Source organism: Dendrobates tinctorius, unplaced genomic scaffold (genome assembly GCF_039654945.1).
Source record: "Dendrobates tinctorius isolate UK_male_01 unplaced genomic scaffold, ASM3965494v1 ptg000029l, whole genome shotgun sequence".
NCBI classification, from domain to species: Eukaryota; Metazoa; Chordata; class Amphibia; order Anura; family Dendrobatidae; genus Dendrobates; species Dendrobates tinctorius.
Genome location: NW_027361697.1, coordinates 21,934,160 through 21,958,190, shown reverse-complemented (window position 1 = coordinate 21,958,190; position 24,031 = coordinate 21,934,160). Strand labels below are relative to the sequence as shown.

Sequence of the window (24,031 nt, the reverse complement as noted above, 5' to 3'; positions counted from 1 at the left end):
TGAAATCTGCCCGCCAGTCACGTAGTCATAGGGCTCTTCTGATGGAGACTGCATTAGCGGTTTCCTTAGCAGCGCAATTAGCGGCATCTAAAGAGGAGTCTACTACAAAATCTGTGTGAAACCAATTGACCTGATTAGCAATACCACAAAGAAACGCAGGAAATTAAAAAACAGGAATCATATAGGGTTCCTAATATCACCGTTTAAAAGTGGATGCTCATGGATGAATGGTAGACCATTCGAGGGAAACTGCATACCGAATCACAAGGAAAAACCCGAATTTAATGGTCAATAGTGCAAATATAATAAAAAAAATTATTTTAAAAAAATATATAAGAAATTTTTGAAACAATAATAAGATTTAAAATGCCTTTATTATATAATAGTGGTACATATATATAAAAAAGCAATGTGTGCTCAAATCAATTAAAATATATACCAATATAGGTTTAATAAACAACATACACAACGGTCCACATATGTAAGATAATGTAATTACACCTTTTTAAATTAATTGTCCAATAAAAAAGTGACCAGAAATATATAAAGAGCCAAACAATTATGTAGGCTTAAACAAAGTGTCAGTATATTCGATGAAAAACTGCAAAGGTACAATATTAGCCATCTAGTAATGAAATATTCATCCAAATAGTGCAAATTAAAGTGCTGAGTGCAAAAAACTAGAAATAGAAGTGCACAAGGACACTTCGTCATTCCGAAACCCGCGTCGGGGCTGTGTTGCTCGCTTACCGGTGGTCCTTAAAGGTATACACCCTCAATTGTCCTTGTGCACTTCTATTTCTAGTTTTTTGCACTCAGCACTTTAATTTGCACTATTTGGATAAATATTTCACTACTAGATGGCTAATATTGCACCTTTGCAGTTTTTCATCGAATATACTGACACTTTGTTTAAGCCTACATAATTGTTTTGGCTCTTTATATATTTCTGGTCACTTTTTTATTGGACAATTAATTTAAAAAGGTGTAATTACATTATCTTACATATGTGGACCGTTGTGTATGTTGTTTATTAAACCTATATTGGTATATATTTTAATTGATTTGAGCACACATTGCTTTTTTATATATATATGTACCACTATTATATAATAAAGGTATTTTAAATATTATTGTTTCAAAAATTTCTTATACATTTTTTTAAAATAATTTTTTTATTATATTTGCACTATTGACCATTAAATTCGGGTTTTTCCTTGTGATTCGGTATACAAAATCTGTGTGAATTATCTGCTTGGCAACACTGGTTGTCCTTAGCCACTCAAGTCGCCGCGAAAGGGAAAAGAGCCAATCCTGAAGCTCCAAAAAACAAACAGGCGAGATAGCCAATTTTACAATCGGGGGGGGGGGGTTTCTGACTGAGGAGTCCCTCGGAAACGGATCGAAGCGTTTTAGGAGCAAGACATAATAAGGGAGGATCTACCGAGGGTAACCAATCCTTCATTAGATCTGGAGCAAAGGGGTATTTAGCCTCGATAGGTTTTTGCCCTGTGAACCGCTTATGTGGTTGGTTCCTAAGTTTCTGGACAATGTCCGTAAACTCCGGATGGCTGGCAAATACCCTGCGTTCACGTTTAGTCCTCCTAAAGAAGATAACGTGTTCTGGAGCGGGAATATTTTCCTCGTCCAACGTCAGAAAACTTGTTGACTGACTCAGAGAATCAAGCGACTCATGAACATTTGGGAGATTCTGAGGGACTGACGTGTCAAGGATGCAGCCCACTCAGGGGAACTAAACGCAGGGAACACCTTGGAGCAGTGGCGGATGGCGTTTTAGCGTAGCGGATTAGTCTGGGCACTGGGCAAGACAGTCCTGTGGCACAAGCGGTAAAAAAAGCAGTGTGCTTCTTAGTAGCCCCCATTTTGCCTCTTTAGATTGAGACATAGTGCCCCTGAAAGGGTTACAAGCAGAGCCTGGGCTGCAGCTGCAGGGAATGTGCAGAGAAGGGGTTAAGCTTTCCTCTGAGGCAGATGCAGCTTACCCGCGGTCCTGTTGCTGTGTCCCTGGGAGGAATATCAGTGGCCCTGTAGCATCACCAGGTGTTGTCCATCCATGCACGCACCCCCGCAGCTGTCACAGAGCTCGAGGAGCAGAGAAGGGGCTAAGGACATGGCCCTCGAGACTAGCAGGGTGCCTCTCGTACAGAGCGAGAGGCGCCAAAGACGTGGGCGGCGGCATGTAAATTGCGGCCTAGTAGGCCGAAAAGCCGGGTACTTAATTTTTGGGCCTACCTGCGGCGAGCGCTGGGTGAAAGGGGGAGCGGGGGGCCGACGGTATACCGCCGCTGAGACTAAGTCAGCGCTCCGCACTCCACGTGCTTGCCTGTTTTTTTTCCCTTTTATTTGTTTATTAAGCCACAAACATGTTATGCAATGCACAGACTTGTACATGGTATATAAAATATTGTACAGAATATACATGCTCCATATGACATAAAATACAAAACACTATGCATACCAGTCGTATTACAGAATAAAGCAATGTCAATTAAAGCATACTGGTCTTTAGGTTATTGCTCAAGTGGTAAGAAACTAACTTGTAAAGTAAACCTATATCTACAAAAAAAAAAAACAACTATTTCGCAGCCTAGTACTCATATTTAACCATCTATTATGCGATACCTCCAATCTACAAGGTGAGTTGAGAGGAGTTCCATCCCTCCCAAACCTTGTCGAATTTACCTGGGCATCCCCTATTTTGATACAGCGTGCGCTCATATGGTGTTTGCCTGTTGGTTCGGGGGAGAGCGGGTCGTAGAAAGGAACTGTCGCCCCCTTCACTCCGTTAATTAAAAAATAAAAATTTACAGAAAATTCAAAAATAAAATAAAAACGGTGGGGTCTGAAGCCAGACCCAAGTGCCTCCTACAGACACTAAGCAAGAACTGGGGAGTTCCCAGCCAGCGAGAGGGTGCATACTGCAGAGGAGTTAACTTTTTTCTGCGTTTACTTAGTGTCCTCCTAGTGGCCAGCAGCATAACACCCCACTGTGTGTATCCCAATGAGGTGTAGGAGAAATATTTTATTATTAATAATACAGATACTCTCCTCCTGCACTGGCACCATTCCTGCAATGTTTGACTCCCAGGGCTTGCGTGATATTGTTATGCCATGTCAGCTGCTAATAGGCTTCTGCGCTTTACACCTCTCAAATAAATGTTGTATAAGCAGAAGTTAGAGTGCAGCAGCCGCTAACTGGCTGTAGAAACGGCGTGGTGTAACCATGTCATGCAAACCTGAGCAGATGCAACACTGACACTGCAGGAATGGTGCTGGTGTTGAGTATACAGTGGGGCAAAAAAGTATTTAGTCAGTCAGCAATAGTGCAAGTTCCACCACTTAAAAAGATGAGAGGCGTCTGTAATTTACATTATAGGTAGACCTCAACTATGGGAGACAAACTGAGAAAAAAAAATCCAGAAAATCACATTGTCTGTTTTTTTTTCATTTTATTTGCATATTATGGTGGAAAATAAGTATTTGGTCAGAAACAAAATTTCATCTCAATACTTTGTGATATATCCTTTGTTGGCAATGACAGAGGTCAAACGTTTTCTATAAGTCTTCACAAGGTTGCCACACACTGTTGTTGGTATGTTGGCCCATTCCTCCATGCAGATCTCCTCTAGAGCAGTGATGTTTTTGGCTTTTCGCTTGGCAACACGGACTTTCAACTCCCTCCAAAGGTTTTCTATAGGGTTGAGATCTGGAGACTGGCTAGGCCACTCCAGGACCTTGAAATGCTTCTTACGAAGCCACTCCTTTGTTGCCCTGGCGGTGTGCTTTGGATCATTGTCATGTTGAAAGACCCAGCCACGTTTCATCTGCAATGCCCTTGCTGATGGAAGGAGGTTTGCACTCAAAATCTCACGATACATGGCCCCATTCATTCTTTCATGTACCCGGATCAGTCGTCCTGGCCCCTTTGCAGAGAAACAGCCCCAAAGCATGATGTTTCCACCACCATGCTTTACAGTAGGTATGGTGTTTGATGGATGCAACTCAGTATTCTTTTTCCTCCAAACACGACAAGTTGTGTTTCTACCAAACAGTTCCAGTTTGGTTTCATCAGACCATAGGACATTCTCCCAAAACTCCTCTGGATCATCCAAATGCTCTCTAGCAAACTTCAGACGGGCCCGGACAAGTACAGGCTTAAGCAGTGGGACATGTCTGGCACTGCAGGATCTGAGTCCATGGTGGCGTAGTGTGTTACTTATGGTAGGCCTTGTTACATTGGTCCCAGCTCTCTGCAGTTCATTCACTAGTTCCCCCCGCGTGGTTCTGGGATTTTTGCTCACCGTTCTTGTGATCATTCTGACCCCACGGGGTGGGATTTTGCGTGGAGCACCAGATCGAGGGAGATTATCAGTGGTCTTGTATGTCTTCCATTTTCTAATTATTGCTCCCACAGTTGATTTCTTCACTCCAAGCTGGTTGGCTATTGCAGATTCAGTCTTCCCAGCCTGGTGCAGGGCTACAATTTTGTTTCTGGTGTCCTTTGACAGCTCTTTGGTCTTCACCATAGTGGAGTTTGGAGTCAGACTGTTTGAGGGTGTGCACAGGTGTCTTTTTATACTGATAACAAGTTTAAACAGGTGCCATTACTACAGGTAATGAGTGGAGGAAAGAGGAGACTCTTAAAGAAGAAGTTACAGGTCTGTGAGAGCCAGAAATCTTGATTGCTTGTTTCTGACCAAATACTTATTTTCCACCATAATATCCAAATAAAATGAAAAAAAAACAGACCAATGTGATTTTCTGGATTTTTTTTTCTCAGTTTGTCTCTCATAGTTGAGGGCTACCTATGATGTAAATTACAGACGCCTCTCATCTTTTTAAGTGGTGGAACTTGCACTATTGCTGACTGACTAAATACTTTTTTGCCCCACTGTATGTGTTTTTAATCTCACAAGGGGGACTAAATTTAAAAAAAAATGGGTTGGTCTAGGTAGTGGACAACCCCTGTAACACAGGGAAGTCCTCTGTTTAGGACGAAAGTGGAGGGTCGTTGCTAAGCTTCTCCCTCTCTGGAGAAAGTTTCCTCTCCTACATCACACAGATAATCTATTGACTTAAGTGGACATTATGTAATGCTTAGTTCCCCCAGTGTTGGCGCTGCAAGAAAATCAAAACACTTGCAATGAAATTTCTCAACAAACTACAGCTTATCACAGGGAATCCAGCAGGGAGAACGTTGTGATTTGCCTATTGTTGGGAGACCCTTCTAGAAAGGAGTGTGAACATAAAAGGAGAAGGGAATGACCATGAACTAGATTAGAAAATTGCAGAACTTTTTAATATACAAATGCCAAACTAGACATCAGAAGGCACTAACCCCTGGTGATGAGCTATGTCACAGTAGGGGGCAGCTTCTAGCAATAAATTACCCCCTGCTGCCGGTTCCTTGATAAATGCTTACCTTTTTATCAGCACACTGATGTGTACGATGTTAGACTTTAGCAGAAATGATGGCCTAGGAAAATAGTAACTGTTACTCACATGAGAAAATATCCTTTTCTTTTTTAATTCTACCATACGCTTTCAGAGACACAAGCCTTTTTATCTGGTGCCAATTTTTACAGTATTTATCAATAGGGCGTTGCTCACAGGCTTATAATGTAGAGCAGCCTAAAGACACACCCCCAAGTAAACACCATAGAAGTGATCGATAAACTAAAAGGAAGAGGTCTCTGGAACCGCAAGGTGGAACATACACACACATACATACATACATACATATATATATATATTTTTTTTTTTAAATGATATATTTAATGGAGTAGCAGGCATAAAATAAGAAAAAAAAACAAAAAAAACAAGCCACTTATGATTTGGTGATCGGTTCTTCTTAAAATGCAATACCAGGCACAGCCTATGGGCAATAGTGGTGCCATCACTTGGGAAAGCAATATGGGATTTTTCTTTTCCCCTAGTCTCATCATTCATAAAATATATTCTGCATTTTCTTACCCAAACACAAAAGGGAAATTGTTCATTCCAATATGGTGAACAAACAGGACGTAGGAGAAACAGGCCAAAGCCTCCTCTGGATAGATCCCTTGATTGGGAACAGACCCGTCGGCGTCCACATTTTCATCAGAGTAACCACGCTGCATAAGCATCTTGGGTAGAGACTCTCCTAAGGTTATAAGGAATTCCTGAAAATGAAAGTGTTAATGAATAACTTTATTATGGCTCCAATCACTCGTAAACCAATGACAATATTGAGCTGTGACATCCTCTGTCTCCTGCTCACACCGCTGCAGTCAGATCAATGCAAATGTATCCAGTTAATGTGGAATCAAGAACAGGATATAGGTTTGTTCGGCTGGAAATGGTGGATTCCCTAGACTGATACATTATAACAAACCCTCAGCTTTCTGCTTCTGAATGTACATATTTAATGGTTTACTTCTATTGAAAAAACTTTAATTTTTTTTGCCCTTCATATGAAATACAAATTAAATGGGCAGGAAATTGAAAACCAATATAAAATAACTGCTCCGAAAATATAAGACCAAATCTTTATCACATACACGAACAACAAGAAAATTAATTAGAAAAGGTTAACTGCAGAGACATTTTTTTGTATAATGACTTGTGTCAACGATTAATATCTGAAAGATTCAAGTCACGATTTTTCGTCTTTGTTCTCAATACGGCTCGATTTTATGTTTGACACTGCACAATTCCATCTAACGATTATTCTTTGTCTGCACTTTATTCCTGTATATGGAGGCTATTTAGCATTACAAAGTTAGAAACAAGCATTTCATTTACTGCAAGCATCAGGATTACTGGGGGAACAGAACAGAAGGAAAGATCAAAGCCGAGGATTCCACCGTTTGCCGGCTGGCATTGCCACGATTATAGAAATACACAGCCAAATGCATCAGGGCAGAAAATCCTTAATCTATCCCATATAGAAAGTGCAGCAGAATAATATAAAAGGTAAAAAGATGCAATTTATGAAATAAGACGCATACAATGAAATAAGAAGCATTAAATTTATTGCTGTGATATTTAAATTAAAAAAAAAAAATCTATTTAATAGATTAAAATAGAAAAATGACATCTATATACCACTTACTATAATCTCCCTAGCAAATGTACGGTAAGGATTACAATCTTCCTCATCCGGTCCTTCCAATAGTTGTGCATTGAGCACGGGGAACTTTAAACAGCTGAAACAACTGACAAAAACAACAGACACAATATCAGTATATTGAGAACAGTTCTTAGACGTCTCACCTGCCCAGATTCATCAAGACAGTCATTCTATGTCCCAACAGAAGCGATCCATCACAGATCATAAAGGAAGACATTCTCAGGTTTGTGGGAGCAAAGTTGAAGGCCCAGGAATGTAATACTAATAATTAATAATTCGGTACCGGGGGCGGACACCCTGTTCTTGTACAGGGGACTCTTAACTCTAAGTGTCCTTTTCAGTCCAATACCTAATCATAATGGACCCCTTTATGTGGTGCTTTGGCGGTGGTATTGTGCCACATTACCATTGGTGCAAACAGGAGCTCAAGAGGCATGTCTGCTCCTAATGGGCATGTTCAGAGGAGGCAGATTTTGCACTGCAAATCTGTAGCCAAATCTGAAGCCAGTGACAGATGTGGATGGGATTCTGAAAATGGCACAAACCAGTCATGGAACAATTCTGTGTATAAAAAAAAAAAAAAAAAAAAAAAAAAAAAAAAGGGCCCGGTGAAGATTTTCAAATCTGGAGCAAGCTCATAGTGAGGAAGAAAGTGGCAGATTTGCACCATTTCTTTTATGCCTTTAAACGTACAGAGGTGAAATCCATTGTAAATTTGCAGCAAAATCCACCTGGAACACAAGGATTTTGCAGCAGAATTGCAATGAATTTACAGCAAGGTCCACTGTGGAGAAATCCCTTGTGTGGCCTTTCCTTGAGTGTAGTGATGACTGGGGTCAGTGTGTTACTTGGATCACTATGGTGGGAAAAACGTCACCCCTAACCAAAGAATTAATGTGGCATGTGGTACTGCAGATCATCCCCCTGTTTTGCTGGGGCATCCATTCTGACAGCCCATTGAGCCCACACTTAAATCAAGTTCTTCATGTAGCACTGGGATAAACTGTCCTCAGCTTGCTCCTACTGTCAATGATATCAGACGCCATTTGAGTGACAAAGGGTTTACTGAAGTATTTCCTAATGGCTGCCAGGATGACCATCGCTCACCATTGGTGTTCCAATGTAGCTCCTTCCATGATGGAATAAGTGGCAGACTTAGACCATGTAAAGTGAAGGATGAGAACGAAGAAGTGGATTACTATTACCAAACTTGGTGGGACTGGATTCCCTTCACTCTCCGGAGTTTGTTAATATTTTGCAGGTTTAAAGCCTTCACGTTGGCAGGTGACTGACTGTCGGAAGTCTCCCCCCTCTACTGTTACTTTTCCTCCTCTGCTCTGTAGCCCTTTGTTCTTTATTTTATTTCATTTCTACTTAAATCACTTTATTAAAATAAATTATTCCATTTCCACATAAACAAGGTTATTAAAGGTTGTCTGAGCAATGTTTTGTCATGCTGAATCCACTTGTGCACACAAGTCATCAAGACCTGCTGCTAGCAGCTCCCTTTGTAATTGCTGGCCAACGTTATTCCTGAGGAGATCGATGGGAGACAAGTCTGGATATTGGCGGCCATGGTAGCAGGTTTATGCCAGGCTGCCTAGCGTACCATTAGAAACATGCGACCTGGCACTGCAGTGCAGACAGGGTCACTGAGGAGGCTAGACCACCATTCCAGCCTTTGGTTTCCATCCGGAGACCACCTGGGCGACACCATGAGGAGGACTTCACTAGAAAACATGGTGTGAAGCAGCATAATGATTGGTAGTATGGCATGTCTACACTGCAGATAGACCAACATGCCAGCGTTGCATTGATTTGGGACTTGGTCGCGAAACCAGTGGTACGGTCAATAATCCATAGTGACTCGGGAGGAGTTTTTCCAACACGATAATGACAGGCCACCTGTTGCTTGCACTACTGTGAGCAGCCTAAACAAAGCCCATCGAGTACATCTAGGACGTCATTGGTCGGCAATCGCAGAGGGAGCCGCCAGCAGCAGATTTAGAGGATTTCCATTCAGCGTGGAAGAACATTCCTCAGGTAATGATTATTAACTTATTAGATATCATGCCGAGGAATGTAAGTGAGGGGATTTCTACAAATATATCAAGATTTTTTTTTTTTTTTTTTTTTTTTAAACTTATTTGTAGATCACTAAACTGTCCTATCCATCATGCGATTGCCATTAATGCCGAACTTTTTCTTCATTATGATGAAAAATATATTATTTTTTTCTTTTATTTTGCAAGGGTGACAATTTTCTTTTTTTTCCCCACTTCGTTATTTTGATGCGATTTATTTTTTTTTTAAAAAGATACTACATTCCCCAAGACACAATGAAATGTAATAATTAAGCGCCGTAAGGGTTTGTTATTAGGTTAAGTGGCTTTCCACATATTAAGTGTATATAATTATATGAATCCATGCTTGGAATTTGAGTGTAGAGGAAAAAAACACACACACACACACACACACACACACACACACACACACACACACACACGACCCTAGTCCAGTCACGTCAGTAGTTGACCAATCAGAGCACTACTAGCCTCCTACCTGTGGGATCCCTCCCTCCTCATCTGAGCAGGTCCTATAACGCCATCACATTGCTACAAAATGCATGGACGGTGGCACAAGAGCACATTGATCAGAGAAGTGAAAGGGACGCCGCAGTTATTGGGAGGTTCAGAGTGCTCTGGCCTGGCATCCACAGGTTACAGACGTGGCCACTGGACCAATGTCCCGTGACTCTTTTTGCTCAACTCTATATGGAATGCCTCACCATGGACCGAACTTACCCCGCTGCTACCATGTTGTATATTAAAGTGTCCTCCTTTTATATTGTGAGATTTTTGGAACGTCATTCCTGCTTTTGTTTTTCCTTAAATGCAATACTAGTGCAATTGAGATTGTATTTTGATAATTACTAATATAACTAATAATATACAGCTCTGGCAAAAATTGAGACCACTGCAAAAATTTTCAGTTTGTCTGATTTTCCTTTATAGGTTTATTTTTGAGTAAAATGTAAATTGCTCTTTTATTCTATAAACTACTGACAACATGTCTTCGAATTTCCATGCACTACATTTTGTATTTATTTTCAGAAAATGAGAAATGGTCAAAAGAACAAAAAATGCAGTGCTGACAGACCTCAAATAATGCTAAGAAACAAGTTCATAATCATTTAGAAACAATACTAATGTTTTAACTCCGGAAGAAATCAATATTTTGTGGAATAACCATGATTTTTAATCACTGCTTTCATGCGTCTTGGCATGCTTTCCACCAGTCTTTCACGCTGCTTTTGGGTGACCTTATGCCACTCCCGGTACAAAAATTTAAGCATTTCATCTTTGTTTGATGGCTTGTGACTATCGATCTTCCTCTTGATTACATTCCAGAGGTTTTCAATGGTGTTCAGGTCTGGAGATTGGGCTGGCCATGACAGGGATTTGATGTGGTGATCCTTCATCCACACATTGATTGACCTAGCTGTGTGGCATGGCGCATTGTCCCGCTGGAAAAACCAGTCCTCAGAGTTGGGGAACATTGCCTAAGCAGAAGGAATCCACTGTTTTTCCAGGATAACCTTGTATGCGGCTTGATTCATACGTCCTTTGCAAAGATTATCCTGCCCAATTCCAGCCTTGCTGAACCATCCCTAGATAATCACCGATCCGCCACCAAATTTCACAGTGGGAGCAACACACTGTGGCTTGTACGCCTCTCCAGGTCTCCTTCTGACCATTAGACGACCAGGTATTGGGCAAAGCTGAAAATTAGACTCAGAAGATTACCCTACTCCAGTCCTCTATGGTCCAATCCTTATGGTCTTTGGCAAACTTCAGCCTGGCTCTCCTTTGCTTCTCATTGATGAAAGGCTTTTTTCTAGCTCTACATGACCTGAGCCCTGCCTCTAGGAACCTGTTATGAACGGTTTTTGCCGTGCATTTCACACCAGCTGCCATTTTTCATTTCTTTTGCAGGTCACTTGATGTCATCTGCGGTTGCTGAGTGACATTTGAATAAGATGACGGCCATCCTGGTCAGTGGAGAGTTGTTTTTGCCCTCTGCCGGTCTGTAGCTTTGTTGTCCCCAATGTCTGCTGCTTGACCTTGTTGTAATGGACTGCCGTCTTAGAAACTTTAAGGATGGAGGCAACATGACGCTCACTGTATCCCTCTGCTAGTAAAGCCAGAATTGAGCCCTTCTTTTCCTCAATCAAGACTTTTCAACTCCTTTGGCATGGTTAAAAGTTATTTTTTAATTCCTATTACTTTTACTATATTACTAGCACTTGTTTTGCCATCCAGTTTGTCCTATTGCAAGAGGATTGTGAACACCACGGCAGGGTTTTTTTTATACTTTCCTTCATTAAATAAGATTTGGTTCAGGTGATCACCTAATCAGAAGCACATTAAGTAGAATGATGTGCACTCTGGTTGGAATTTAACACTGGAATGGCTGCCAGACATGTAGAGAAGCTGATTTTTATAAAACTGCAGTGGTCTCATTTTTTTGCCAGAGCTGTATTTCAAGTAAAAGTAATTTTCTACTATTTATTTTTTTAAATTCCGTACTTTAATTGTGAAGTTAAATCCATACTTACAATGTCAATAGTTCTTTCCGCAACTGCTGGATTTCTGGTTCCATATTAATGTTTTGGCAGCATGTGACCATATCGAAGAAAGGCTCGACAAACGGGATCAATGACAGAAAGCACTGCCCTAGCAAATGCTTATCTTCCTGCACCTGTACTTTGGTGTATGGAACGGGCAGAGCTGTGAGCCGGGAATGGATAGTGGCTAGAGACAGACCCACTGCGTAGTATCTCCTGTTTTCATGGTTTAGGAGAACTAAAAATAAAGTAAATAAAAGTTAGGATATGTCCAGTATGACAGAGCAAAAAATACTTTTAGTGGTCTTGTAGAAGCCACTTATGCCCAATACTGCAGCTCCGCTACTTCATCTCATACTAACCCCTTAAGTGGCACCAGGAGAACAAAAGTGGGGATAGAAATTTGGGTGCTGGTCAGATAGCACTATATTTCGGCTGCGAATGCACATGTGAGATCTCAGACAATCTACTGCGGGAAAAAAATACTTTGCATGAGGAAATCCAACTGCCTTATCCTTCATTTCTAATATCCATGTTTAGGAGGGGATACAGGACACCCCAACTAACAGTTCCTAGTCAATGTTCATGGCTACAGAGTATGGCAACCTCGAAAAAACTGGCTGGAGCAGGAGAGTGCCCCAACTACCCTGTCTGAGGTAGGCAAAAAATAGCTTAGTTACTCACCGATAACGGTGTTTCTCGGAACCCATGACAGCATCACGGAGAGAGGGGATCCGCCCTTCAGGGACAGGAACCTACAGATAAAAAGGGCGGTACCTCTCCTCCGCCTTCAGTTGGTTACAGAGCATCAGAGGGTCTCCAGGTTAGTTAGACAACAGAAATATATACACAACATTATAATACTGCTTACTTATCAAAGCACCGTGCCTAAACGGAAACACTCTACTAACAGTAAAACGTGCTCACCATACTCGTGAAGGGGAGGGGAATAAGCGGGTGCTGTCATGGGTTCCGAGAAACACCGTTATCGGTGAGTAACTAAGCTATTCTCTCTCACCCATGACAGCACCACGGAGAGAATTTCAGAGATTGGTAGCTTAGGGAGGGACCACCACCTGAAGGACCCTTCTCCCGAAGGTCAGGTCAGACGTAGAGGCTAGATCTAGGCGGTAGTGCTTGAAAAAGGTAGGTGTTGACCAGGTGGCCGCCTTACAGATTTGTTCTATTGATACCGCAGATCTTTCAGCCCATGAGGTCGCCATTGCCCTTGTGGAATGAGCTCTCAGCCCCTCTGGGGTGGTATTTCCGCTGGATGAATATGCTAGGGCGATCGCATCCCTTATCCACCTTGCCAGGGTACTCTTGGATGCTTTGAGCCCCTTCCGAGAACCCTGGAAACACACAAAGAGAGACCCTTCCTTCCTACACTTTTTGGTGGCCTCTAAGTATTGTACTAGGCACCTTTTAACATCTAAAGTATGGAATTTTTCTTCCCCTTTATTTTTTGGATTTGGGCAGAAGGAAGGAAGGACTACCTCCTGGGACCTGTGGAAATGTGATGACACTTTAGGTAAATAGGCTGGGTCAGGTTATAAGATGACTCTATCATCTAAAATTTTTGTAAAAGGAGGCCCTGCTGACAAGGCTTGAATATCGCTCACCCTTCGGGCTGATGTTAGTGCCACCAGAAGCACAGTTTTGAGTGATAGGATCCTTAGGGTTGCCGAGTGAATGGGTTCAAATGGAGGGCCTGTCAGTGTTGAAAGTACAAGGTTCAGGTCCCATGAGGGTAATCTTTGACTGATTATTGGCCTAGATCTGGTTGCGGCTTTAATAAACCGTGCTACCCAGGGGTCACCTGCCACATCATGGTTATAGAGGGCGCCTAATGCCGCTATTTGTACTTTTAACGTGTTGACCGCCAGACCCTGTTCTAGGCCCTTTTGTAGGAATTCTAGGATTTTATCAATCTGAACCCCATCCTGAACCTTTGACCCAGAAGTGGATAAGAATTTTTTCCATGTTCTAACGTAAGCTCTCATCGTAACTGGTTTCCTACTTTTTTGTAGTGTAGTTATCAGGTTTTCTGAAAATCCCCTTTCCCTCATCAGTGCCCTCTCAAATTCCATGCTGTTAAATGGAGGTTTGGTGCCTGAGGATGTAGCACTGGGCCCTGCGATAGCAGGTCCGGGAGATCCGGTAGGATCCAAGGGTCGGTTACTGAGAGCATTCTTAGCCAGGAAAACCAGGTTCTTTTGGGCCAGAAGGGGGCTATCAGTATCATTCTTGCCCTGTCCTCCCTGACCTTCTTTAGGACCGCTGGGATGAGCATGATTGGGGGAAAGGCATATGATAGACTCTGTGTCCATGGGAGCATAAATGCGTCCAGAAATAGAGGATTCCCCCTGGGATCTAGGGAGCAGAAGGTGTCTACTTTTTTGTTTTTGAAATCGGCGAACAGATCCATGTCTGGGGTCCCCCACATTTTTACAAACTGCCGAAAAATGGACTGCTTTAGTACCCATTCCCCCTGTCGTAACTGGGTGAGGCTCAGAAAGTCTGCCCTCTGATTCTCTGTACCGCGGATGTGTATGGCTGTCAGAGATAGCAGGTTTGCCTCCGCCAGTTTGAGGATTTTGGCGGATGTGTCCATTAGGGCTTGGGACCTGGTTCCCCCCTGATGATTTATATAGGCTACTGTGACTCGATTGTCCGAAAGGATGCGGACATGGTGATTCCGGAGTAGGGGTAGGAAGTGTGTTAACGCATAGCCTACTGCTAGAAGCTCCTTTTGATTTGAGGAGGCTTTTAGTTCTTGATTTCCCCATACGCTCTGAGCCACCTCGTTGTTCATGTGTGCTCCCCATCCTGAGGGACTGGCATCCGTTGTCACTATGTGTGTTATCTTTGTTGTCCAGGGGATCCCTTTGGACAGATTCTCCTGGCTTTGCCACCAAGCTAGGGAATGAATAGTGCTTGAATTTAGGGTAATACGACCCTCTAGGTGTCCCCCTATTGACGCCTGGTTGGCCAATACGTCCCACTGGAGATCTCTTGTGTGTAACTGAGCCCATTGAACTGCTGGCAGGCAGGCGGATAGGGAACCCAACAGTGACATAGCCTTCCTTAGTGTCATGGAGGGATTTTGGATTGCTCTTGCTGTAATTTGAGCGATCTTCTCTTTTTTGCGGTCTGGGAGGCGACACTCCTGAATGTTTGAGTCTAATGTTAGGCCCAAGAATTCCTGTACCCTGCTGGGCTCCAATCTTGATTTTTTTAGATTTAGAAGCCAGCCCAGGTCTTGTAGAGTGTTCATCACCGTCTCTCTGTTCCCTGCATTTTTGAGACGAGCTGCCCGCTATTAGGAAATAGTCTAAATACGGGATTATTATTATGTCTTGTTCTCTTATATGAGCCATCATTTCCGCTACTATTTTGGAGAATACTCGCGGAGCTATCGATATCCCGAACGGCAGGGCCCTGTACTGGAATTCTTTCATTTTGACTTTTATTGAGACGGCTAACCTTAGATATTTCGTGATAATAAGCGTCGCTGAGGTCCAACACTGTCATGTAGCAGTTTGGGAACAGGACTTTGGTGGTATATTTGATCGACTCCATTTTGAAGCTCTGATTCCTGACATATTTGTTTAGTTTTTTCAGATTTATAATAGTACGAAAGGTGCCGTCTGGCTTGGTCACTAGAAAGAGGGGGGAGTAGAACCCTTTGCCCATATCCTGCCGGGGAACCTCCTGGAGGACTCCTTTTTTCACTTGGCCTAGGACCCCGCTTTCTAGCGCTTCCTGTTCTCGCATACTGGATCTCAGTGGCGTCGTTACATATTTTTGAGGCGGGAGAGAGAGGAAGTCTATCCTAAGGCTGGTTTCACATTTGCGTTTTTTAGCGCTGGAAAAAAACGCACACCTGCGCATGCGTTTTTTCCCCTATATTTAACATGGGTGCGCATACCTGCGCACTGGTCAGCGCATGTATGCGATTTTCATGCGCTGCGTTTTTTTGGGGTGTGCGTTGGGATTTTCCAGACGCAGCATGTTGCATTTTTTGGCCCTGCAAAAAAGCGCATGCGCACATATGCGCACGTTTTGCGCTAAAAATGGCCATTATAGCCTATGGATGCGCATATGTGCGCACTGGCATGCTCATGTATGCGTTTTTTGCATATGCGTTTTTTTTTTTAAACCATGGAATTTAGGGGTTTGGGTTAGAGTTAGGGTTAGTTAAGGGGGTTTAGGGTTAGGGTTATGGTCAGGGTTAGGGTTAGGGTTAAGTATGGTTTTGTTAAGGATTAGGGTCATGGTCAGGATTAGGGTTAAGTATGGTTTTGTTAAGGGTTAGGGTCAGGGTTAGGGTCAGGGTTAGGGTCAGGATTAGGGTTAAGTATGGTTTTGTTAAGGATTAGGGTCAGGGTTAGGGTCAGGATTAGGGTTAAGTATGGTTTTGTTAAGGGTTAGGGTCAGGGTTAGGGTTAGGGTTAGGGTCAGGGTTAAGTATGGTTTTGTTAAGGATTAGGGTCAGGGTTAGGGTTAAGTATGGTTTTGTTAAGGGTCAGGGTTAGGGTTAGGGTTAGGGTCAGGATTAGGGTTAGGGTTAGGGTCAGGGTTAGGGTTAAGTATGGTTTTGTTAAGGGTTAGGGTCAGGGTTAGGGTTAGTTAGGGTTTAGGGTTTGGGTTAGGGTTAAGTATGATTTGGTTAAGGGTTAGGGTCAGGGTTAGGGTTAGGGTTAGGGTCAGGGTTAGGGTTAGTAAAGTCATGGTTTGGGTACTGTGAGGGGCCACCTAAAAATGTTGGAAAAAAACGCAAACGCGGTAAAAACGCGCTAAAAACGCATACAAACGCATAAAAACGCTGCGTTTTTTTCATGCATGCTCATAAAAATGCTTGAAAAAAACGCAGCAGTTGTATGCTTATGTATGCGTTTTTTCAATGCGTTTTTTGCGGGAAAAACGCGCTGCAAAAAAAAGCAAGTGTGAAACTAGCCTTAGGCCCTCCTGGATTAGGTTTATTATCCAGGGGTTTGTTGAAATTCTCCTCCAGGCTGGAAGGAAAAAGGACAACCTTCCCCCCACCCTGGGCGTACTGTCACTTGGAGGGCTTTTTGTCCCGGGGAGAGTTATTAAAGAAGAAGCCTCTATCTCTTCTTTTGTCATCCCACTTTTGTTCCCTTGGTGGTCTTCTCTGAAAAAACCTCTTATTTCGAAAGGGCCTCTTAAATGCCGCTGGCCCTAAATTTGGGAATCCTTTTTTCTTATCCCCTGCTTTCTGGAGGATGTCGTCTAACGTTTCCCCAAAAAGGAATTTCCCTTCACAGGGGATTGAGCACAGTTTCATCTTGGTCTGTAGGTCCCCTGGCCAACTTTTAAGCCATAGAGTTCTTCGGGCCGCATTTGAAAGTGCTGCCGTTTTGGATGATAGCCTGATTGAATCGGCCGATGAGTCCGCTAAGAATGCAGCCGCTCCCCTTATTACTGGGATAGAATCTAGGATCTTATCTCTAGGTGTCCCTTCCCTCAGTTGTTTCTCAAGTTGGTCTACCCATACCATTAGGGCTCTTGAGGTACATGTCGCCGCTATCGCTGGTCTGAGGTTACCACCTACCGACTCCCAAGCCCCCTTTAGAAAGGTATCCGCATTTTTATCTAGGGGGTCCCTGAGGGTACCCATGTCCTCAAAGGGAAGGGCGAATTTCTTGGATGCCTTAGCGACTGCTACATCAAGTTTCGGGGCTTTATCCCAAGACGTAGATGCGTCCTCCTCAAAGGGATATTTCCTTTTAAGGGAAGGGACAGTAGTATTTTTTCTGTCTGGCTTATCCCATTCTTTTTTGATTAGACCCTTGACAATCTCGTTTAGCGGAAAAACTCTCCGTTTTTTCTGGCCTAGTCCCCCGAACATTATGTCCTGGACTGTTTTATCCGGCCTCGGGTCCAATACCCCCATGGTAGACCTTACAGCTTTCACTAGTTTGTCTACCTCTTCTAGGGGAAAACAATGGCGTCCTCCTGTTTCCTCGTCTGAGGATGAGGAGCTGAATTCTGAGGATTTAGACGAGATTTCTCCTGATGTGGAAGAATCTGACTGGGAGGTTTCTACCGCGTTTTTTTTCCTCGTTTTATCCTTATGTTTAAGGGATTCGAGGGCACTCTGAACCTCTGATTTAATTGCAGCCCTTAGGTCAGATACGAAATCCGGAGTCTCCTGACAATTTCTTTTGTACAGGACTCGCATAGTTTTTTCTCCCATGATACCGGTAGGGGTTTAGTGCAAGTGGGACATTCCCTGTTCTTTTTTGCCTTCTTTTTTCCCTAATAAGGGAGAGGGATTGTATTACAACGGGTGAACATTCACGAAGATCACTTACCCCAAAAAGGCGCGCGGCTGCAGGTACCGGTTCGGGAGACGGAGTCAGGTCCTGTATAGGCTGATCTCCTGGTGGGGTCTTGCTCCTTGCTGCTGACGTACTACGCCGCGTGGAGTGACTGCTGGAACGGCCCTCCATGCTTCGTTCCTTCTGTCGGTGGTGGTGTTGGTGGTGCTGCTGCTGCTGCTGCTCCTTCAGCTGCTGCCTGGCATGCTGCTCCTGTTGCTGGTCGCTATCCTCCATGATCAGGATCGCTTCCAGCCAGGAGCTTCTGCGCCTCACCACTTTTAAATTTACCGCCCCGTGACGTCACCGCTCTCCCCTGCACGCGCTAGACGTTGATCGCGCTCCTGCGCATGGTCCCGGAAGTAGTCTTCTCTACTTCCGGGGCAGCGGCCATCTTGGTACTCTCTGTACCATGGCGCTGCCCCCTTCCATCGGGCCCCGCAGAGCCCCGATCTCCTCTCCGGAGCGGCGACTCCGGCGCCTCCCCCTGCTCACTCGGCAGCCCACATCGGCCCCGGCGGTGGCGGCTTCAGGCACCGCACCTGCCGCGACAGGGGCCTCCCCGCTGCCGATCCCCGGACAGGCCGGCCCCGGCTCCAAACAGGTACGCCGTACTGTGGGTCCCTCCATCAGGGACAGGAACCCAACTGAAGGCGGAGGAGAGGTACCGCCCTTTTTATCTGTAGGTTCCTGTCCCTGAAGGGCGGATCCCCTCTCTCCGTGGTGCTGTCATGGGTGAGAGAAAATGAAATACTATGAAGGAATTGAGGGTAAACTGATTAAATTTGCTGATGACACAAAGCTAGGAGGGATAGCTAATACTAGAGAAGAGAGAGAGAGGATTCAAAAAGATTTAAATAAACTGGAGAAGTGGGCAGTAACTAACAGAATGGTTTTTAACAGGGAGAAATGCAAAGTACTACATCTGGGCAATAAAAATGGAAAAAGCATATATAGAATGGGAGGAATAGGGCTAAGTGACAGCACATGTGAAAAAGACTTGGGTATACTAATAGATCACAGACTGAATATGAGTCAACAGTGTGATGCAGCAGCAAAAAAAGGCAAATGCAGTTCTAGGATGTATTAACAGAAACATACAGTCTAGATCACGTGAAGTCATTATTTCCCTCTACTCCTCTTTGGTCAGACCTCATCTGGAATATTGTGTCCAGTTTTGGGCACCACATTTTAAAAAAGACATCAACAAACTGGAGCAAGTTCAGAAAAGAGCGACCAGAATGGTGACCGGTCTGCAAACCCTGTCTTATGAGGAAAGGTTGCAGGATTTGGGAATGTTTAGTTTGCAAAAGAGAAGACTGAGAGGAGACTTAATTGCTGTCTACAAATATCTAAAGGGCTGTCACATTGTAGAAGGATCAACTTTATTCTCATTTGCACAAGGAAAGACTAGAAGCAATGGGATGAAACTGAATGGGAGGAGACACAGATTAGATATTAGAAAAAACTTTTTGACAGTTAGAGTGATCAATGAGTGGAACAGGCTGCCACGAGAAGTGGTGAGTTCTCCTTCAATGGAAGTCTTCAAACAGAGGCTGGACAGACATCTGACTGGGATGATTTAGCGAATCCTGCTTTGAGCAGGGGGTTGGACCAGATGGCCCAGGAGGTCCCTTCCAACTCTACGATTCTATGATTCTACTACAGTTTAAAAAAAAAAAAAAAAAGTATCAATAAACCTTTTCCTCATCCCTCTAAACACAAATGGCTGAGCATGTTCTCGGTGGGGGAGGAGGGAGAAGCTGCTGCCAGGCTCAGGAATCTTAAAGGGAACCTGTCACTAGAGTCACGCTACCCAAACCATGGGCAGCAGGAATCAGAACCTGGCACTGAGACTGCACCCAGGTATGTCGGTCCCTGAAACAAGTTTCAGAGAAATCGTGGTTTTAAAAGAAAAAAAAAAAAAAAAAAAATCAAGCCAGGAACCATAGGGAGAGACATGACTAGCCTGGCCGGATTCTCTACAGGACTGGTCATGTTTCTCTCTATAGTCCTTGGCCGGCTCTTCTCTTCAGACAGACCTACTTGGCATCACATGGGGAGTGAGCACACCACTCATCCAACAAAGCACATAATTTCATGACTGGGATTGCCATTGCTAATTTCTATAAATACAAGGCCACATTACCATCTTGTAGAAGGTCAAGAAGAGGCAAAATGAGCCGAGTGGGGAGCACTCCCGCTTCTTCATCAATCTGTTCCAGGATTCCCAACAAGACCTCCTTAGGACTACACCACTGTAAGAAAACAGAGGAGCGTTGTAGACGGCGCCTTAGGGAGGCGGTATTCTTCATCACGCTGTTCCTCACACTTCTAGCAATATACTTTACACTACATATTGCTACAAATATCAGCAATTACCGGGCCCCTCGGTGCGCTCACTAAGTGTCACCCTACAGTACGAAGCGCTCCAGCATGACTCGGTGCTGAATACATGCGGCATCGCCTCCTAGGCTACTAATGTCATAAGTGAGAAACCAGTGTACGCCAGACGGCACCGATAATGATCCAAATCAGCTTAGCCTTTTCTGTCTCGATCCATTTCCATTGCTTTCTCCTTATAAATATACATTTTAGAATTAAAGGGGTTGTTCCCCTTCGGAAACCTATTCCTTCAGCTGCGTGTTTTTCTTTTTTTTTTTTAAATAACAAAACCCCGTCAAAAAACCTTACTTTACCTTTTATCCCTAGGTCCAGCGGTGCGTCTATACAGCTGCTCCCGGTGTCCGATATCAGCTGCAGTGCTGACATCACACCGACAGCACACCGACAGCACTGCAGCCAATCACTGAAACCAACGGCTCTGCGCGTGGACGTTCCATCTACACAGGCAAAGCCACTGAGCTCACAGATTGGCAGCAGTGTTGTTTATATGACCTCATCGCTGCAGCCATTGACAGACATCGGGAGCAGCGGTGGAGACTCAGCACTAGACCCGGGGATAGTGAGTAACGTGCTTTGTTTTACTTTTATGGCCAAGGGGCCAGCATTTTCTGAAAGGAGACAACCCCTTTATTGACCAATTAGAGGACAATATAACCAAATAAGTTTACAACGGTTAACTCCTGCTTCCAGCTAATCCAGGCACAGGTGTAAAAGCGAATATGTTGCGTGGTGTAGACACTATGCTAATGGGGAATAAACCTCTAGTTTTCAGGGATTTTTGAAGGAAATGCTGACAAGTAAATTAATTCTGGTTTTCTTGGTCATGTCGCACATCGGACATATAATTCTCCAAAACGTATGGTGGCCAAAGAAGACATAGCACTCACCTCTGCCAAACCGTGGAGCATTTTTATGCACATGGACGCTCTCAGACTTCCGAGTGTAAATTTCAGCATACGCTGAATGATGGGTCCGACAAGATTCCAGCCCATGTGCTCCATGAGGACCTGCAACAATGGAGGATTGGTAATTTTCATTCACTAGTCCATCCTCTAGATAGTGATTAGGGAGTGAAGCATTCCCAGGCACCTCTCCACCGCACGTGGACAGGTGATGTGACCGGAATATACGGCAATAACTATACAGAGGTTTAAAGGGAGTTTGGCTAGGGTTTTTTTTTCTCTTTTTAAAAACACAAAATTTGTAGCTTTTACAAATCGTAAAAAAAAATAAATAATTGATTCTTATATGTTCCCAGCGAAACCCTCCCCTATGGAGCCAATGTTACATATACAATGAGATGAGCGAGCAACGGCAATCAAGAGGCAACAGCAAATCTGCGATCCCTGGCGGTCGTTGCAGGTCTGATGACTTGGAAGCAAAATCTGCGTGTGCTTCACGAGCATTCAGCCGCCATGTCGAAAAGGGTGAAAATCTGCAACAGAAGATTCCACATTGTGGCTTCTAAAATCTGTCCCGTGTGGATGAGATTTCTAAAGCCTCTTCCATGTCTGGTACTATAAAACTATGGATTTTATATTTATAAATGTGCAAATCCACAATAATGTGCCTCACACTGAGCATGCTCCCGTCATGGCGCGTGAAATCCTCATCCTCCGAGCAGCCTCCGGCTCATGGAGCCATATACTTGCTGCGATCTCTGGGCGCCTGCGAGGAAGCAGCTGTGCTCAAGCTTTTATGGGTAGATGCACATGATTAGCTGTAAGCAATTTACATCATCTAGTGGTGATAAACGTATGGGCAACTCTGCAAATAAAGGGAGCGATAGAATAAAATGACTGTTCAAACCAAACACAAGCACTCAGTGCACCCTTGGTCTGGCCAATTAGTTCAACACATCTTCGCACCTCCTTGTTAGCCTTTTATCGTGGTGTTCTTTTCCTTGATTGACAGCTCTGGCTTTCCAGGATGGAGGGAGATAGAAAAGGTAGAAAACAAGTAGATGGGAAGGTGCAGTGGATTGTTTCACCATGCCAATGCTGCCTGCACTGAGCGCCTGTGCTTGGTTTGAACAGTCATTTTGTAACCAGAAAGGTTATTAACTTCCAACAATAGCATAACATTACAAAAAAGTGATACTTCCCTTACCAATCCACAAACATGGAGGTCTTCTGCCATTGTTTCACGGTGATCATGTGTTCGCTAAAGCCTAGTCATAGCGGTAGAGCATTGGCGCCACAGCAAAATAACCCAAATATCTTGTAACTAGGGTCTAACAGTGCAATAATAGCACATTTGAAGGAAATAATTCTGATAATTCTGCAGAAATTGGTCAAACGCAGATTGAACAGATAAAGTACCCCCCTCAGTGTGTAAAGTGAGGGTCATCTGGGTGGAATACCATTCACTTCCCCAGCTGCTGCAGAACATCAGAAACATAACTTACATGGTGTAGAATATTGTATTGCAAATGCACAGATATTGAAAACACCATTAAAAAAAAAAAAAAAAAAAAGTGTATGGACACTTCATATCAATGAATGATGGACTAGAATCATTCCCTCCACCCCCCCATTGTAACTGTAACTATATAGTCACTATACCTCATCTTCACCTGCCTCTGCTCCCTATCTAACCTCTCTAACTCACCTCTTCCTCTCTCTGACCACAACCTTCTCACATTCTCTTCCCTCTCCACTCCATGTCTACAATCCCCACCCCACAAACTTTCACACCCTCGCAGAAATCTTAAACACCTTGACCTACACTCATTCTCTGAATCCCTCCTCCCTCTCACAGATATAAGTTCCTTACACAATGCGGATTACGCTGCTGCTCTATATAACACCACAATAGCTGTAGCTTTGGAATCTGCTGCCCCACTTACACATACCAAAGCTCGCAAAATCAACAGACAGCCCTGGCACACCAGCCTGACCAAAGAACTGAGGCGAGCTTCCAGGGCTGCTGAGCGCAGATGGAAAAGATCCCACTCCAACAAGCACTTCATCGCATTCAAACAGTCCCTCACTACTTTCAAGACCACACTCGCCACAGCTAAACAAACCTACTTCTCATCTCTCATATCCTCCCTGTCTCACAACCCTAAACAGTTATTCAACACCTTCAATTCTCTCCTCCGTCCCCCAGCACCTCCTCCCTCTCCACTCAACTCAGCTGAAGACTTTGCCTCATTTTTCAAGCAGATGATTGATAACATCAGAGACAGTTTTGGTCAACAACCCCAAGAGCCCCTCCTCCCGACTTCCCAGCCCTCCACCTCCAAAACCAACTTCTCCACCATTACAGAAGATCGACTCTCCACTCTACTCTCAAGATCACATCTCACCACTTGTGCGATTGACCTGATCCCTTCCCACTTCATCCCAAACCTCACCACAGTCTTCATCCCAACCCTAACCCATCTCTTCAACCAATCACTAACAACTGGTGTTTTCCCCTCAAGCTTTAAACATGCCTCCATCACACCTATCCTCAAAAAGCCCTCTCTTGACCCATCCTCTGTATCTAGCTATCGCCCTATATCACTTCTCCCCT

At 43.8% G+C, this 24,031-nt stretch overlaps 1 protein-coding gene across 3 annotated transcripts in view; it reads right to left on the bottom strand.

The window, feature by feature from the left end:
• The window catches only part of GLMN (glomulin, FKBP associated protein), an 89,301-nt gene that overhangs the window by 43,493 nt on the left and 21,777 nt on the right, over positions 1 to 24,031 (bottom strand). For all 3 annotated transcript variants that reach the window (XM_073571458.1, XM_073571457.1, XM_073571459.1), the window contains exons 4-9: positions 21,400 to 21,519; positions 20,256 to 20,364; positions 11,751 to 11,997; positions 7,115 to 7,217; positions 5,995 to 6,182; positions 5,444 to 5,497 (exon numbers count right to left, since the gene is read on the bottom strand). In XM_073571458.1, the coding sequence (XP_073427559.1) occupies positions 5,444 to 5,497; positions 5,995 to 6,182; positions 7,115 to 7,217; positions 11,751 to 11,997; positions 20,256 to 20,364; positions 21,400 to 21,519 (821 nt within the window). The remainder of the gene's footprint in view (positions 1 to 5,443; positions 5,498 to 5,994; positions 6,183 to 7,114; positions 7,218 to 11,750; positions 11,998 to 20,255; positions 20,365 to 21,399; positions 21,520 to 24,031) is intronic.